Source organism: Oncorhynchus mykiss, chromosome 4 (assembly GCF_057628025.1).
Source record: "Oncorhynchus mykiss isolate SJ-2025 chromosome 4, ASM5762802v1, whole genome shotgun sequence".
Lineage (NCBI taxonomy): Eukaryota > Metazoa > Chordata > Actinopteri > Salmoniformes > Salmonidae > Oncorhynchus > Oncorhynchus mykiss.
The window spans coordinates 72,852,330-72,871,872 of record NC_143025.1 but is presented as its reverse complement, the minus strand read 5'-3'; the positions used below and the strand labels follow the sequence as shown (position 1 = coordinate 72,871,872).

The following is a 19,543-nucleotide window of genomic DNA, read 5'->3' as shown; positions in this document are numbered from 1 at the left end:
GCCGATTTCAAGTTTTCATAACAATCGGAAATCTGTATTTTTGGGCACCGATTTGCCGGATTATTTTTTTTTTTACACCTTTATTTAATCTTTATTTAACTAGGCAAGTCAGTTAAGAACATTCTTATTTTCAATGACGGCCTAGGAACGGTGGGTTAACTGCCTCGTTCAGAGGCAGTAAGACAGATTTTCACCTTGTCAGCTCGGGGGATCCAATCTTGCAACCTTACAGTTAACTAGTCCAACGCAATAATGACCTGCCTGTTACGCGAATGCAGTAAGCCTAGGTAAGTTGCTGGCTAGCATTAAACTTATCTTATAAAAAACAATCAATCAATCATAATCATGAGTTAACGACACATGGTTGATGATATTACTAGATATTATCTAGTGTGTCCTGTGTTACATATAATCTGACTGAGCATACAAGCATACAAGTATCTAAGTATCTGACATTCATTCAAACAGCACTTTTGTGCGTTTTGCCAGCAGCTCTTCGTTATGTATCAAGCATTGCGCTGTTTATGATTTCAAACCTATCAACTCCTGAGATGAGGCTGGTGTGACCGAAGTGAAATGGCTGGCTAGTTAGCACGCGCTAATAGCGTTTCAAACTTCACTCGCTCTGAGCCTTGGGGTGGTTGTTTCCCTTGCTCTGCATGGGTAACGCTGCTTCGATGTGGTGGCTGTTGTCGTTGTGTTGCTGTTTCGAGCCCCAGGAGGAGCGAGGGGGACGGAAGCTATACTGTTACACTGGCAATACTAAAGTGCCTATAAGAACATCCAATAGTCAAAGGTTAATGAAATACAAATGGTATAGAGGGAAATAGTCTTATAATAACTACAACCTAAAACTTCTTACCTGGGAATATTGAAGACTCATGTTAAAAGGAACCACCAGCTTTCATATGTTCTCATGTTCTGAGTAAGGAACTGAAACGTTAGCTTTCTTACATAGCACATATTGCACTTTTACTTTCTTGTCCAACACTTTGTTTTTGCATTATTTAAACCAAATTGAACATGTTTCATTATCTACTAGAGGCTAAATTGATTTTATTGATGTATTATATTAAGTTAAAATAAGTGTTAATTCAGTATTGTTGTAATGGTCATTATTACAAATACATTTTTGTATTATTTTTATTTTATTTTAAAATCGGCCGATTAATCGGTATCGGCCTTTTGGACCTCCAATAATCGGTATTGGTATCGGCGTTGAAAAATCATAATCGGTCGACCTCTACACCAAACACACCTGTAACCTTGGCAGTTAGTGACACACACACACACACACACACACACACACACACACACACACACACACACACACACACACACAAGCTGAGAGCAGTAACTTAATACCAATATAAAAACTGGCTACATACCAGAATTGGGCTCAATTCCATTTTGTTTCCTGACACTTTCTCAAAAGTTCAGTTTCAATACCGGACAGTTCAGTTTCAATACCGGACAGTTCAGTTTCAATACCGGACAGTTCAGTTTCAATACCGGACAGTTCAGTTTCAATACCGGACAGTTCAGCTTCAATACCGGACAGTTCAGTTTCAATACCGGACAGTTCAGTTTCAATACCGGACAGTTCAGCTTCAATACCGGACAGTTCAGCTTCAATACCGGACAGTTCAGCTTCAATACCGGACAGTTCAGTTTCAATACCGGACAGTTCAGTTTCAATACCGGACAGTTCAGCTTCAATACCGGACAGTTCAGCTTCAATACCGGACAGTTCAGTTTCAATACCGGACAGTTCAGTTTCAATACCGGACAGTTCAGTTTCAATACCGGACAGTTCAGTTTCAATACCGGACAGTTCAGCTTCAATACCGGACAGTTCAGCTTCAATACCGGACAGTTCAGTTTCAATACCGGACAGTTCAGTTTCAATACCGGACAGTTCAGTTTCAATACCGGACAGTTCAGTTTCAATACCGGACAGTTCAGCTTCAATACCGGACAGTTCAGTTTCAATACCGGACAGTTCAGTTTCAATACCGGACAGTTCAGTTTCAATACCGGACAGTTCAGTTTCAATACCGGACAGTTCAGTTTCAATACCGGACAGTTCAGCTTCAATACCGGACAGTTCAGTTTCAATACCGGACAGTTCAGTTTCAATACCGGACAGTTCAGTTTCAATACCGGACAGTTCAGTTTCAATACCGGACAGTTCAGTTTCAATACCGGACAGTTCAGCTTCAATACCGGACAGTTGAGTTTCACCTTAAGACAACTACTGACTTAAGTGGAACTGACCCTCATTCTACACAGAAGGAAACACCTGTAGTCTGAGAGTCCAACTCAAACAAATAGAAACTTCCACCGAGGCAGAGAAAGAAAGAGGGGAAAACTGCTGAAATAAAAAAGAGCCAGCTGACTCAGAGAAAAGCACCGCTTTTTTTATTTTTAGTCAAACCCATTCTCATCCCACAGAATCAACCAAGGGGATGAAACATCTGAGAAACACAGAAAGTCTGGCCAAGTTCAACAGACACACACACACACACACCCACACACAGCTGGTCATATCTCAAAGCTACGTGAGTCAACTACTATACTTAAACCACCAAAAAGAGACACGCCCACTTTCACATATTGTCTAGCCTGGGTTTTTGGTGGAAACACTTGTTGATTACTTATTCTTGTTTTAACAAGCAACTCTTGCCTGCACTGAACACACCTCTCAAAATCAACAAATAGGAGCCGTCACCCTAGAGCAACAGCACTTCACCACAACACTTTTCCACAGGTAAAGAATGAAAGCCCATTCTAATGCCTCTGTGCCATGCCATCCTCAGCAACATGCTGTAACAGGACTTGTACCAGGGCTTAAGTCCTGGAGATCAACAATACTCTGCTCTATAGAATCATATTCATAATTCCATCCACTGGCTCTGAAAATCCCCACTTAAGGCCTGGAAGGGCCCAGCTAAAGGATCTCACATATGGCCTACAAAAAAACCCAAGCTGTAGGGTAGCGCTGTGTGATTGACTTTGTAGACCCAACCTTCAGTGCACAATGAGGGAAAACATTTCCATTGTAGAGGAAGAACCATTTCGCTACTGCCTATTATGAATATGAACCAGCTAGCAGCATACACTTAACGGGTTATTATGCTACAGTAGACTTGAGACATTTTGTGAGTTATGACATGGATCGCTGCATATGCAATGTGAGTTATTACGACACGGTCCTGCTCTGTAAAAGCTGTGTGTGTGTGTGTGTGTGTGTATGTGTGCGCGTTAGCCACGTCAATTCAGTATTATAACCACTATTTGTTCCTCTGCGGTTCTAAGCCTCCACAGTCCTTTATGGTCCCTTCATGTTTAATAAACTGCATCACAACCATAAACGTTCTCCGCTTACATCCTATAAAGTCCTGTTTCTGTGTGTCGTTGGCATTACAGGGAGCAGCAGGTGGTTTGGATTTTCCTCTTTCTTTTCCACACTCATCAAGGACGTGTTGCGCGCCAGACACCAGGGCCTTAGCGGCAGAGAAGAGATTCACAGTGAGTATGTTACACACTCAGTAATTAGGGAAACTTCTAAACAAATACATTCAGTCATCTTCTAGCCATTTGGGCATGCAAGTAAAGGCAGAACGAAGAGTTCTCTCTCATGTGGTTGTTGTAAAGAACAGGACAGGGGAAGCCTGAGAATAACGGAAGAAAGGAAAGAGAGACAACGAGAGCGAGCAAGAAAGAGAGAGGATAGTGAACATCTGGTTGCAGTAAAGAGCAGTGCTTGGATAGGGCGGACTGACAGACATCTGCTTTCATCGTCACTCAGTCAGTAAACCCCTGCAGAGGAATGACCACTGATCTGGGGCCAGTTATGGCAGCCAGACCTGCCAGAGACATGACATAACCATGGTCACAGACCAGCTCCTACAGACACACATGCCAAACATAATGTAACATACTGGTCAATCCTGCCAGATTGTTAGGAGCTCAACAAGTCAAGCACATGGAGATCAAAACAAATCTCCAGATTTAATCAGACCGTTTTCTCTCTATTGTTGAGGTCAAGCTGTTTCTGGCTAAACATGCCAACAGGTCAAAATAATTCCTCTCGGTTTAAGCAGACTTCTTTTCGGTGTGTCGATGGGTTAGCTGCCAACGTCACGAAAGCAATGTGCATGCTTCCATGGGGCAGAAGTCAGAGTGTTGTTGTGATTCTTGATGGCCAGATTACTAGCAAGATGGTATCAAGAACAAGATGAAACAATGTCTTGTTTTCAGGTGTTGACCTTGTTTTCAGGTGTTCTTGTCAATGCTAAAATGGCTCAAATTCACTAGCTAGCTAACCAACAACAGTAACAATCTACTCATTGTGCAAATGTATTTTTGTTTTCAATGAAAAAGTTGGAGACAAAATATAGTTTACATGTCAACAATTTAAGCCAACCCCGTCTGTTTAGCCCCATAGCTGCGCACGCCTCGGTTTTGTTGCTAAACAACCAACCCGTCTATGAGCAAGGTACAGATTTGGCATTGACAGAATGGTGCACTGTGGAGTTGTAGAGAGAGACAGAGAGCTGGGTATGATACATGGGAAGCAGACAAGAAGCACACACAGAGATTCCTGTGTAGAGTATGTCATATTCTATTCTATTCTCTCAGCAGATACGAGGTAATACACACTGGAGCGCACAGAGTTCTCAGTGTTCTGGGGGGGGGGGTGCATGATGGACGACAGGGACAGTTTCTGCCTCAGGCCAAGGAATTATCAACAAAAGAGTTGGAAACAAGTAGTGTTTGACTCTATAGAGTGCAGTGAAAGCATATTGCAAACGGGATGGTTCGAGCCCTCAATGCTGATTGGCTGACAGCCGTGGTATATATATTTTTTACATTACATTTTTTTTGTTCACCTTTATTTAACTAGGTAAGTCAGTTAAGAACAAACACCGGCCAAACCCGGATGACGCTGGGCCAATTGTGCACCGCCCTATGGGACTCCCAATCACAGCCGGTTGTGATACAGCCTGGATTCGAACTAGGGTGTCTGTAGGTATGCCTCTAGCACTGAGATGCAGTGCCTTAGACCGCTGCGCCACTCGGGAGCCCAGTTTAATAAACCGTAAACCACGGGTAATGAAGTGTGCCTGTGAGATCTTGTGGTTTAACTTCAACTATTGATTAGCAGCACTTTAATATAGCAGCTTAATCTATCCTGTTCTATATTGTCACCAATTTTACTGTTCCATCCTCTCCTAGGTCACAACAGCATCCAGCTGCAGTCAAAGAGCTCCAATCAAAACACACTCCTCAACCCCTCCAGTACAACACACAGGCAATGAAAAAGAGAGAGAGGCCAGTGAGATGGAAGAGAGAGAGAGGGAGAACAGAGGGAAACACTCACATAAAACAACACAGCAGAGAGAGAGAGAGAGCGCGAGAGAGAGAGAGAGGGAAACAGAGGACAAGCTAGTATTTTATTTTTAGTCCAACCCATCCTGATTCCATAGAATAGAAAGCAAGGGAATAAAAAGGTCTGAGAGACAGAAAGACAGGAACTGGCCAACAGAAATGCTGAAAGGGATCTCTCAAACGTTATCTCGCTCAAAACACACACACACACACACACACACACACACACACACAGCTGTCTTCTGTGTCAGAGAGGACCTCCGGAGGACGTTTTCCAGGAAGGCTTGATAGTCAGTGAAGATGCGTTGCAGAGCTGCCAATACAAACCTATTACAATCCCTTTTAGTTCCACTCACTCCAGTCCTCCTCAGCCCTATAACACATTACTAACCCCATTGTATAACATTACAATTAATACAATTACATATACATTACAATGCGTTACTGCTCAAATGACCCAGTCCATGACGACACGATAGCCTACTCATCACTTTAGTGAATGAGAATCCATGACATGCACTGTTAACACAAAGGCAGGATCCCATAAAGCTCTAGAGCCCTCAGCCCAATGCTGGTTTATGGTGTGAGGGCTGGCCTACTACTCTTCCTAACATCATGGCTGACCTGGAGAAGTGAAGGCATTCAGATCACACTGGGTGTTGTCCTGGTTGACACACAACCGTTTGGTGTGGGGACTGTTTAACACACACACACAGGTCTGGGAAAACACTCCACAACTACTAACCCCCTGGCACTGACTCATCATGTCATGTCACTACATGGGGAAAAGGGGGAGGTTATAATGGTACCCTCTCCCTCTGTGGCCAAAGGGACCCATCTGACCCACTCATTGACAAGTCAGCGAGAGCTCAAATACCGAAGTTACGAGAGGTGGAAAAACATACATTTTCAACCAGGAAGTTGATCACAGCTGAACCAATTCAGTAATATCAACCGAACACTGGAGCTCAAGCTCCAATGAAGTGAAGACTGAAGACTAAAGCATCGTTCAATAACGTGTACTAGAGGAGGAAGTGGCCTTACAGCCTGTCCATAGACTGTGGTGTATGTAATGGTATTTCCTCTGACAGAGCACAGTAGGACGAGGCCCACTACAGTGTGTTTATACAGGCTCGAATGCAAATCATGAGGATATGTCTCTGTGTGTGTGTGTGTGGTGTGTGTGTGTGTGTGTGTGTGTGTGTGTGTGTCAGAGTTTGAGGGAAAAAGGGTAGGAGGGGTCATAGCACTAGCGACAGATGTGGCAGAAAATCCCTGTTTATTTATCCTGAGCCAGTCTTCATTCAGCAGTGTGTGGGTTGTCACGATACCAGTATCCCGATACTACAATCCCAGATTTTCCTTGGCAAAGCAGACTTAACTTTATGATCCTTTGAAAACCTACTTTATTTCAAATATTGTAGAGTTATACCTTGCAAAGGTAGCCTAGCGGTTAGAGAGGCGAGCCAGAAACCGAAGGGCTGCCTGCTCAAATCCCGGGTCTGATGGGAAAGATCTGGCAACCAGAGTGTTGCTGCTATCAAATCCTAGATGCCATTGCGCCCTTGAACAAGGCACTTAATCCCCCACAACTACTGCTCCAGACGCCCTGTGTGGCAGCCCACTGCTCCAACCTGTACATGTGGGCGTGTCTTTCAGAGGGGTTGGGACAAAGCTGTAGTCAAACTTCAGTTGGACCTTGTTTACAATTGAGGAATAAAGTGATCTTAAATAAGGCCCAAAGCAGACATTTTTATATCAATATAAAAATATTTTCTGGGTAACAATTAAGTACCTTAATGTAATAAGTTTCATTAAAATGGGCAAAAACAGCTATTTAGCTAAAATAAACTTTCTCAAGCAAGAATTTAGCTAGGACTGTCTGGGAGTGGTCAGAGGGGCGAAGGGAAAACTGAAAATGAGCTGTTATTGGCAGAGAGGTTTGGAACTCTTTGCTTTTGGTCTATTAACCAATTGCCTGCACTGGGCCTGAAATCTGAATAATAAACTAAATGTGACCACATAAGGACTGTTTAGGACCTTCCTTACATCTCAATACTGGTATTGTGCCAACCCTAGTGTGTGTGTGGGGTGTACAGTAAGTTCCCTTGTACATAAAAGCTGTAAAGTATAGAAGCTGGATGACAACAATAAGCTTTGTGTTTCTGTAAAATGAGCTTCCACCTGTGTGTGTGTGTGTGTGTGAGAGAGAGAGATCAATCACAGCAGGGTGTGGTCAGAGTCTAACCGTGTTTGCTCTTATGTAAAGGGTAACTTTATTAATAGCAGGGTAAGCACTTAGAGAGATAACACACAGACAGGACTACAGGTGCCGGTGTTTGGACTTCTGAGAGCACTGTTCACCTACATGTGGTCAGCCTCTAACATGAACACAGGGAAACACTGGAGAAATGAGCTCCATCAGCATTAGTGGGTATGGACAGAGGCACACGCAAGATGAAATGTCACAACACGACAACGCTGTGGGGTCACTAATGGAGCAGCAATCCTCTGCGTGATACCATTATCAGCTGTCAGTCTTGTTGTGGCTCTCTGTTTAATGTCAAATGCTTTTATTCATGTGACTGAACATGTTGTCGAGGAAACAGTACTTCTGTTATTTAGCTGCTTAGCAACAAAATAATGAAATTCCTATTTTCTGAAAAAAGTAGTTGGCAGGACAATAATGTTTTCTGTACAAACCAATGATACATATATACACACACACACACACACACAGACTTGTTGCTTTATCAGTGTATCATTTCCCTGATCCACTTGTCTATTCATGGGTGACAATCCTTTATCATACCTCATGTATTATGTACAGACCCTGGCCGTGATCCTACTCTCCGACGGTGTCTCTGCAGGAAACACATTTCCAATTCACACATGCTTTTTAATACCTACTTGTACATGTGTAAAATCGAGACAAATACTATACCAAGAAGTGGCCTTCTCTGCGAGCCAGTGGAAAACCTCCCTGGTCTTTGTGGTTAAAACCTGTGTTTGCAATTCACTGCTCGACTGAGGGACCTTTTAGATAATTGTGTGGGGCACAGAGATGGGTAAGTCATTTAAGAATCCTGTTAAAACCCCATTAAATAAACACAGAGTGAGTCCATGCAAGTTGTGACTTAAGCATATTGTTACTCCTGAACTTTATTACATTTGTAAAAATGTCTAAAAACATGACAATATGGGTTTGTGTGTAGGCCAGTGATACAACATCAATGTAATCCATTTTAAATACAGGCTGTAACACAACACAATGTGGAAAAAGTCCAGGTGTGTCAATACTTCCTGGAGGCACTGTTACAGAGCACAATGATGAATGAGTGAGCCCTGAGTCTAGGCACCAATCAGCATCCCTCAACACCTTGAGACAGGTCGCTGGTCCAGAAGAGAGCTCAGGGTCACAGCTATGGAAAAACCCACTCGTGTTGTCTTTGAGGGGAAATAAAAATGGAGGAACGTGGGCGAGTTTCAGCTGTAAAACAGTCGGTCACAATAGCCAGGGTTAAGAGGTGCTGAAACACATGCTGGTGGAGACAGGCGAACACACACACAGGCAAACACACACACCTAAGTTATAGAACCTTTCCTGCTACCAAACGTCCACACCTGACAAACAAACAGCACCTGGCACAGAGGGAAAGAGAGAGGAAGAGAGAGAAAGAGAGAAAGAGGGAGAAACAGTACATTCAGTGCCTGAACAGATGAAGGGGAGGAAAGAGTGTCCTGTTGTTGTGTCTTTGTAGTGGCCAGAGTGGCTGTACCAGTTCTGACGTCAACGCTGCAGGCAGAGGGAGGGATGGACAGACACAGCTGAGACAGGCCTGGAAGCCATATGAAAAAACAGAGTGAGGGGAAGAGAGGCTTCAAAACAGATCTGGATAGAGTACAGAATAAATTAGAGTTATTGACGACTGATGCACTTAAAAAAAGGACACCACTGAAGAAAAGGAGATTGTGTTACACACATTATACACTGTTGACGAACAACAGTCAGAATAATGTATTTACGGGAACAGCAGAACAGTTGTGTAATACAGCCAGCTATACACTTGAAACAATGTTCTTTCTACATTCTGGTATTTGTTTGTTTGTTTCTGTCTTCATCCCAAATGGTATCAATTTGAACATCTGGACATTTAGCTTTTTCTACTCGTGTCTTTCACTAAAAGACAATAGAGTTCTAGAAAAGCGATAAGAGAACAAAGTAGCCTGAACCCTTGCTGAACTAACACAAACCCTTCAATGAGCGGTGTGTGTGACAGTGAGTATGATAAACGCGAGAGAAAACAGTGACACTGTAGTGATTGTGGAGACATCTACATGTTAATCATTTAGCAGACGCTCTTATCCAGAGCGACTTACAGTAATGAGTTCATACATTTTCATACTGGTCCCCCGTGGGAATTGAACCCACTACCCTGGTGTTGCAAGCTCCATGCTCTACCAACTGAGCTACACGGGACAAGATGGAAGTAGACCGACTCCCTCACTGGCTCCTACCCCAGGGACAGGCCATCCTAGAGGCGATTAAATCGTGCTTATCTCCCCTGTGCTGGGTAAAGCCCCAGATTACACACTGGTCAGCATCCCTTCTAGGTCTGTCAGCCTGGCTCTGGTACTCCAACCACGGATGGAACCAGGGATGAGTGAGTGAGAGTGTGTGTGTGTGTGTGTCCCTGCCGGATGATGACACAATGTTGGTGTGCCCGCATCTGGACTGGATGATGGCAGAACACTTTGTTAAAGCTTGTGTATTATCCATACAATGTGTGTAGGTACTACGTAGTCTCACCGTAAAAGACCATCTCCCCACTGACAGAGTATGACAAGACAGACATGGATTCAGAAAAGACACAGAAGAGAGAATGTTCAGGAGAGAGAATGTTCAGGGGAGAGAATGTTCAGGGGAGAGAATTTTCAGGGGAGAGAATGTTCAGGGGAGAGAATGTTCAGGGGAGAGAATGTTCAGGGGAGAGAATGTTCAGGGGAGAGAATGTTCAGGGGAGATAATGTTCAGGGGAGATAATGTTCAGGGGAGATAATGTTCAGGGGAGAGAATGTTCAGGGGAGAGAATGTTCAGGGGAGAGAATGTTCAGGGGAGAGAATGTTCAGGAGAGAGAATGTTCAGGGGAGAGAATGTTCAGGGGAGAGAATGTTCAGGGGAGAGAATGTTCAGGGGAGAGAATGTTCAGGGGAGAGAATGTTCAGGGGAGAGAATGTTCAGGGGAGAGAATGTTCAGGGGAGAGAATGTTCAGGAGAAACAGGGATAGAAAGACATAGGCAAGGAACCCTCACTCTCTACAACTATACATGTTTAGATCCAACCCTTAATCCTACAGCTCTCACAGGCTTATACCACTAGACTGGTTCTACTGGACTGTCTCCAAACACACACACACACACTAGGATTTAATACTTACATCAAAAGAAAAGGGGGGAAACGGCTTTCCGTTTACTTTAAGTCTTACAATACAGTACAGCGTCACAGTTCAGCCATCCTACGTCAGCTTAAAATCAATTTCCGATGAGAAAGATTAGGAGTTTTTTCCTGTTAGGAACAGGAAATGTCACATGACAAAGTCAAAAGATTAGCATGGAAGTAAGAGAAAAAGTCATTGGGGTCACGTCTCCCTTTTACCAGTGGTGACGGTTGGGTTTCTTTTCCACATTGTGACCCATTGTACACACACACACACACACACACACACACACACACACACACAGCTCTTTCTAACTCCATGTCTCCTGGCCTCACTTCACTCCATGCTGTCATTGCCATCTCTAAAGGGACAAAAGACAGTCAGGACGTTTTGAGAATACACAAATCCTTTCCCACCAATGGAAGCAGCCAGACGGGGTTCTAGAATGCAACCATGGTCCAATGACAAAATGGAGGGAGCAGCAGAGCCATGGCTCTGGGGGGCAATGGGAGAAAGAGTCCATGTGGGCATCTCACGCTACCTCAGACCCCCCAGGGTGGGTGAGAGGGGGATCCAGAACATGCCTGGGCACAGAGGGGTGAGAGGGGGATCCAGGCCATGCCAGGGTACAGAGGGGTGATTGAAGGATCCAGGCCATGCCAGGTTACAGAGGGGTGAGAGGGGGATCCAGGCCATGCCAGGGTACAGAGGTATCCAGGCCATGCCAGGGTACAGAGGGGTGAGAGGGGGATCCAGGCCATGCCAGGGTACAGAGGGATCCAGGCCATGCCAGGGTACAGAGGGATCCAGGCCATGCCAGGGTACAGAGGGATCCAGGCCATGCCAGGGTACAGAGGGGTGAGAGAAGGATCCATGCCATGCCAGGTTACAGAGGGGTGAGAGGGGGATCCAGGCCATGCCAGGGTACAGAGGGGTGAGAGGGGGATCCAGGCCATGCCAGGGTACAGAGGGATCCAGGCCATGCCAGGGTACAGAGGGGTGAAAGAGGGATAACATCACGTTACCTCGTTTTCCCACTACTGTAGGTCAACAGGAGGAGAGAAGGAGCCCCTTAACCCTCGTTCTGGTCCGTGTGTGTGTGCGTGTGTCGTTGGAATGTGAAACCAGTTGGACAGATGGGCGTACAGGACTACGAAAACAAGGTTCACCACATGAACAACCAATTAGAGCCACATCAGTGTTCCTCCCTACTACGTTATAACCATTACTTTAGAGAGCACTTTCATCTCTATCTATCAAAAACACTTAAGTTATCATTACCATTAGGCAGGTTTGTGTGTACTATAGGCCACAGTGTGCACACAGTAGACACGCAGTACAGTAGCTGTCTAAACTTAGACTGAACCCAGACCTGCTGTCATGTCCTTCAGCAAGAGTGATTCCATGACAAGAATCAGAAGCACACAGGCAGAGACACGCACTCCACATGACAGCGTGTGAGAGATGAGAGGGGCGAACGGGCGAAGACATACACATCTATAAATATCAGAGAGGGATAAGGGGAGGAATGTGACCGCTTTGGTGTGTGTGTGTGTGTGTGTGTGTGTGTGTGTGTGTGTGTGCGTGTGTGTGTGTGTGTGTGTGTGTGTGTGCGTGTGTGTGTGTGTGTGTGTGTGTGTGTGTGTGTGTGAGAGAGAGAGAGATAGTGGCGATCAGCAGGGCATCTGAATGTGTGTGTGTGTGTGTGTCTAGGCAGTCTTGTAGTGTGTGTGTCCTAAGCTTTCTGAAAAGGGAGGCCCTAACACTGCCTACACTCCAATTAACCTTCAATACGGTTTGACACACTTTCCATATTAAAATAGCCCACACAACTCCCTACTCAAAGACAAACCCTCTACATCCGTTTCTAACAAATGACAGAAATTGGCTTATTATGTGGTAGACTTAAAGGAGCTAGATGTAGCATTTTTGCATTGAAATTTCAGAAAAATCCATAATATATCTGGAGTCATAGTAGAATTATTTTCTCACAAACAAAAATTATTTTGGACCAATGCACAATCACAATCTTAAAATGAAGACTTTTGATTTGACAACAAAGGCCATGCCAGCTTCTGTTATCTAGATGGGAAAACTGCACCCTCCCTCTATAACATGGGCTTCACTAAAAGGCCTGGTCATCTCCTAATCGAGCACACTGAACAATGGCAGACCGGCGCAAGCGGCCAATGTAGACATCGCTCTGTCATTTCCTGGTTGCTAAAATTCTACACGCCTCGCTCAATTTCAGTTTGTGTGAGAAAACATGCACTGAATAGTGTTGGGAATAATTGCACCATCTAAATCGATGCGAAATAACAATAAATATTGTTAATATTCACAAATATTGTTTATATTCAACCTAAGTGTTGTTCAAATTTCCCTAGCTCCCACGTGGGTGAGACATTCTACATGTAGCGCCTTGAAAGAAATAGTTCTCCCTTAAATCACACTCAGAAGTCTCCATAAAAAAGTAGTCTACGGTTAAGAGGAGTCCATTTCCCACGCCATCTGTGGTGTCGTTGATCTAGCTAGATGCACGAGGAGAATGAATGGGAAAGATAGGCACTATTTAATTCCATCTAATTACATGGTGCCAATTTCAGCATAGCTCCAAAATAATTTCATGTTCATTAAGCAGATTCTTTTATCTTTACCCAACTTGGGCCTATAGACAACACATCATTGAATATAGCCCATGTGGGAATTAATCCAACAACTCTGGTATTGACAGCATCCTGTTCCATGCCTACTGAGCCATCAGAAGCGACAGACGTTGTTATTGTGTTGGTTGAAGTTCAGGCGTGGCAGTGACCTGTTTTTGAGGGCTGAAGTGCTAACAGGGATAAACTACTTGACTTTGCTTCAACCTAACTCTTGATTCACTCGGGTGTTTCCCTCCAGAAAGAGAGAAAGGCTGACCACTGACCATGCCACTACAATGAACTCTGACCCTCAGACAAACTCAGGAGCATGTGTCCGCACGCACATACAAACACACATGCCCTTCCCTAAATGTCAAGCACCAAGCAGCTAGGGGCCCCTCTTGTTGCCATTCTATTGCCCCTGACGAGTAACATGATTCATTCCCCATGCAGAGATTCTGTACGCAGACCTGCACCCAGAGCAGGGGCTAGCTTTAGCATAGCAACAGTGGCTTTGTGTCTTTACAAAATCATTCTCGTAGCATAAATGCCTACCTCAGCACTAAATGACCCTAGACTTGCTTATTGAGAGCACAGACTATGCTCAACTTTATTCAGTCTATTATTTCAATAATAAGAACTGTCATAACGAGCCTATTTTAATATATGATCAAAGTGTGTGTATATGTATGTATGTATGTGTGTGTGTGTGTGGGGGGGGGTTATAGAACCTAAGGCAGGCATTTAAAACATGCCAGTGCTTCTCTTGGACACTAAAGCTCCCCTATGTAAGCACATTCCAGTCTTCTCTCTCACAGCTTGTCTGGAACTTCCTGGCTTCACTAACCTCTTAGTTGGTCTTAAACACCACCACAGGTAGACTGATGTAGGGCCAGGTGTTTTCCCATTAGGAGCGGCAAGTAGCTTTGACTAGTGTTTCCTAACTCCAGACCTCCAGTACCCCCAACAGCACACGTTGTTGATGTAGCTCTGGACAAGCTCAGCTGATTCACTGCAGGACCGGAGTTGGGAAACACTAGACTGAAGGATGGAAATGGAGAGGCTGGCCAGCAACTGGAGGTGTTGCCAGACCCGGTTGGAATCCCAGGTTCTATGGGAAAATCTGTTGGGGACTATAAGCCTCCACCCTGGGAGAATGAGGTTGGGTTATAATTATAAGCCTACACCCTGAGAGAATGAGGTTGGGTTATAACTATAAGCCTCTACCCTGGGAGAATGAGGTTGGGTTATAACTATAAGCCTCCACCCTGGGAGAATGAGGTTGGGTTATAACTATAAGCCTCTACCCTGGGAGAATGAGGTTGGGTTATAACTATAAGCCTCCACCCTGAGAGAATGAGGTTGTGTTATAACTATACGCCTCCACCCTGGGAGAATGAGGTTGTGTTATAACTATACGCCTCCACCCTGAGAGAATGAGGTTGGGTTATAACTATAAGCCTCCACCCTGAGAGAATGAGGTTGGGTTATAACTATAAGCCTCCACCCTGGGAGAATGAGGTTGTGTAATAGTTTGGGCTACGAGGTGGTATTTAGTATCATGTGGTATCTGAGGTTTATTAAAACTGTCTCTCTGGTGTATTGCCTCAACCAGTGAGTAGAGTATGTGGCATCACAGGCTGTGTGAAGAGTTAATAAGGTGGGGTATCCGACAGAGGTTTAATTAAGCGGGCTTTCTGATAACAAGTTGAATCTGGTCTTTGGTATTAGGGAGTGAATATGCTATATGTCAAGTAGCAGACCTATACCAGCAGGAGCACTTGCCTTTCAGTATCATTATGATGACTGATTCCATCAAGGTCAGCATGTAACCTACTGTCTGTTTCTCATCATACATACTCTATATACTGTCTAACTCGTGTGTGGTGTGTGTGTGTTACACTGGGGTGCAGGACACAGCAGAGAATTTTGAGGGGAAGAACTAGGCTACAGTCATTCTACAGCTGTTGGTGAATAAGTCCTCCTCAAAAGGAACGTGGTCCATGATGTCTGGTGTTTTAGTAGATGAAGTCAGACAAAGAAAAGATTGTTAAACTGTACTTCCTCTTGACTAAGTTTTACACTGCTGGGAGGAAATTGAATTAGGATTCACCCGGGATTTTGGCATGGGATGTAGATTCAAACAAAAAGAGTTGTGTGCTGTGTAAAAGCCAGGAGGAAATTCATCAACCTGACAAGGAATGTTTCCTGAAGTGGTCAACTCTGTTTCCCCAACAAGCTGCTGAAGACATGTAAATTCATCCAAATATTTGCCTTTTGGTAAAATAATATAAATACAAAACAGGGATACAGTTCCCTGGCAGATTCTAAAACATTGACACACTACTAGTAGGCAAACAATAAGGTAGTTTGCTGTGATTAAAAAGTTAGTGTTTTAGCAGTTTGTTTACTCAGTGGATTTCCTACATATCGGTGCAGCAGGAGGGCAAGTATCTTTGCAATCGTGACGTAGCTGCCTGGCTGGCACAAGGCAGCAAAACATGCCAAAACGAAAGACAAGCATCAGCACGAAAAGGTACGAACATGTATGCATGCACTCACTCAGTACCTTAAAAGTCGCTCTGGATACGAGCATATGCTATCTAAAAAATAAATAATCGAAGATACAATTGTCAGCTTCAACATAAACCCCTACCCTCAAAATAAGATGGTGTGGGTTGTGGAGAGTCAACAATTAGGCTTATCAAAAAGGGAATTGATTTCACGTTCATCTTTGAGGACTAGAAACAGAAGGATTCGGCTTGTGTGAAGGTTATCGTTGCCGCTCCCGCCCCGAGGTCCAAATGTCGTTATGAAGCATGCTTTGAAGCCCCCACGCCACAGGCGCCCCAGCTCGCGCAGATGGTCAGTGCGTTGCTGGAAATCGATCACATATGACAGGACTCACGCCCGTAGAATAACCGTATTAGCATAACTTCAAACCTAACTCAAACACACGCCATGTGTTTACTCGACAGTGGCTCCTCTTGTTTTTACCAATACTATGTGACAATCTGTTATTAATTAATTAATTCAAATATGAACAAACCCGTTAGCTATCTTCAAGTAGCTTACTGTGTTGAGTTTAAAGTAACACTTTCTCATGATTCATTAAAATACCTCGTTTTATTAATGGCTGCATTTTGTTACAAAACTATTATGATGATGCTGTACACACAGCATAAGGATACACGTATTACTTTTGAACAATTAACCTAACTACTCATATACAAAGACTGACCAACGATTTATAAACATCATTAGGACTGACTGGGGTGACAAAAAAGCATTAATGCTTCAACAAAAATATGTAGTGTCAAATGCACGACAACCAAAAAAAACATCACTATCACACTTACGGATTTTGATTTTCTTGTGATCGAACTTGATGACAGCATTGTGTAAAGTTTCCAGGCGCACTTGAATCCTGCAGGATCTTTGAAATACCATTCCAGCCTCCATCTCAATCCCCAGAAATATGTCGCTTGCATTTCGTGATAGGTCAGAAAGTTGGTGAAGTATGTTTATCATTGTATGAGAGCAAACCTCATCCAAGGCTGTAAATAAAACAGGCTTCCGAAGTTTGCGTCCATCCACCACTATGAAAGCCCCATCTTCTTCACCTAAAGTTTTGCCATCCCTCCTGGGCAACCGAGACAAATGCCGCGGCTCCACTATTCTTTGGTGGAACGGCATTTTTACGAATTCCAGGGAAGACAAAACAATAAAACTTCGGTCACAAGGTCTCTACATTAAACCTCAAGAAACAGATGCAATGCCGCTATTGTTTGTGAAGCTACATGATCCTGACATCCCGCCATATTTTTCAAAGATGCGAAATTCCGCTGTACGGAGACGTTGCTCCCAAAGTCTATTCAAATCCAACGAGAACCAGCATAGAAAAACAACTCGCGGAGCAAAGTAGGGGGAAAGTACGAGTAAAACACGGAAAAGTACAACCACCTGTGGCAACTGGAGTCTGAATTCTGTATCTGCAAGATGTGGAAGAAACGTTTACCTGCCTCCCCTGCTGCCAAGGCAGGACGGAAAATCCGGACTGGATTCCCTGTACAATGTGAAGTACAACAGTATTTATTTTCCACGGAAATGTGCATAGGTTTTTGCCCGTTTCAAATACGAATGTGAAGATAGACATTGAACACTATAAAAACCGTAAACATTCTCGGAACATTGTTTCACTCACATACTGTATGTCCAGGGCTATTGTAGGCAATATTCCTACCATTGCACAATCTGGTTTCCCTAGAAGGTTGGACCGCAAACTCAGATCCAGCAATAATTCCAAGGCTATTGTTGATAAGAGTCATTCAGATTTGTCTGAGTCCACAGAATAAGTAAAATATCTGTGCTGACTTTAGACAGGCAGCCCAATTCCGATATTTTTTTCCACTAATTGGTCTTTAAACCAATCATATCAGATTTCTTCATATCAGATTTTTTTCAGTGCAGATCTGATTGGTCAAAAGACCAATTAGTGAAAAAAAATATCATAATTGGGCTTCCTGAGTAAACGCAGCCTAAACTGAGGAGCGCAATGTCCAGTTGGCAGTTGGCAATCATTCCTATCACTATTTAAACTTGAGTTGTGTCCACCTCATCCGCCCCCTTGTGGTTTCAAGCAAACATAACAGCATAGTGAACCATCTTATTTTTGACTGGCACTGTGGTAGATCAAGTTGCCATACTTGTTCATGGTATGTTGCCAAATGTCGACTTTAATTCTAAATCAACCAACAAACAATGTTCAATGCTATGTCTTCAACATCAACATGACTAATTGTGCAAAAGTTGCCAACCCAACAAGACAGGATTTCACAGGAGGCTTACTCTGCACTTCTCTTTCCTGGTGACATTTCTATCTATGTAGCAATTTCCTAGTTCAATATGGAAAGAATGCCTGAATGGCTCTAATGTTAGTCACTTCCCCTCCTGTATCCTCCCTACAGTAAAGGAGGTTTAGCTGGAATACAGAATGTGGATGACGCATCTGTCACCAGACCAGAAACATGCTCCAAGGCCAAACCCAATGAGCGCCATAAAAGACCAATGTACTGGGTGACAATAACACAACTCCGGTGGCCTCGTTTATAACCAATGCGTAAATTTAATACAACATATCTGCGTGCGCCATTTCTGTAAAAAAAAACGGCGCAACCACAAAATACCCATGTTTACCATTATAAATCAGAGCTGTCGTTAAACTGCGCGAGTGAACGAGCATTATAACTCTGCCTGAAAAACGCTGATCATTCACCTTTTATGGTGACAATAACGCCCTTATTTGCTGTATACTTTGGAAGTATTGGAATTAGGGCAAGACAGTATCTAAAGGATGGTGAACTTGATCAAATATCTGTGGAGGTGTTGGGAAATTGTTCTTTTGCAGTGACATTTGCTGTATCTGACAGTTTCTGAAAGACAAAATCAATTGCAGATTGTCGTGGACCTGTAAACAGATCGATTGAATGCAATGTTTTCCATTCACTTTTTCCCGAACCTAAATATGCTGCACAATCTGAAATATTGTCTACTAATATATGCATTTAAATCAGAAAATAAACAGAAATGGCATTGACAAAATTATTGGCACCCTAGACTTAATATTTGGTAGCAGTGTTTGGTCAAAATAACTGCAATCAAGTGCTTCCTATAGCCACTGATGAGCTTTCTGCACCTCTTTACTGGCATTTTGGCACACTCCTCTTATGCAAACTGCTCCAGTTCTCCTATTTTTGAAGGGTGCCTTCTCCCAACTGCCGTTCTCTGATCTCTCCCCAAGTTTTCAATGGGATTTGGATCTGGACTCACTGCTGGCTACTTCAGAACAGTCCAGCATTTTATCTTGAACCATTCCTGGGTGCTTTTTGAAGTGTGTTTGGGGTCATTGACCTGCTGAAAGACCCATGACCATCGATGGAACAAGCTTTCCAACATTGCGCTCCTAAAATCAAATTTCAAAATCAAATGTATTTATATAGCCCTTCTTACATCAGCTGATATCTCAAAGTGCTGTACAGAAACCCAGCCTAAAACCCCAAACAGC

At 43.6% G+C, this 19,543-nt stretch overlaps 1 protein-coding gene across 2 annotated transcripts in view; it reads right to left on the bottom strand.

Moving 5' to 3' along the window:
• Window positions 1-18,067, bottom strand: part of nhsl1b (NHS-like 1b) — a 165,883-nt gene extending 147,816 nt beyond the window's left edge. Inside the window, exon 1 of one of the 2 annotated variants that reach the window (XM_090232974.1) lies at window positions 16,839-18,067. In XM_090232974.1, coding sequence (XP_090089100.1) covers window positions 16,839-17,175 — 337 coding nt within the window. In that variant the 5' untranslated portion in view covers window positions 17,176-18,067. The remainder of the gene's footprint in view (window positions 1-16,838) is intronic. The other variant, XM_036975961.2, reaches the window with a different exon arrangement.
• Between the last annotated feature and the right edge of the window lie 1,476 nt (window positions 18,068-19,543).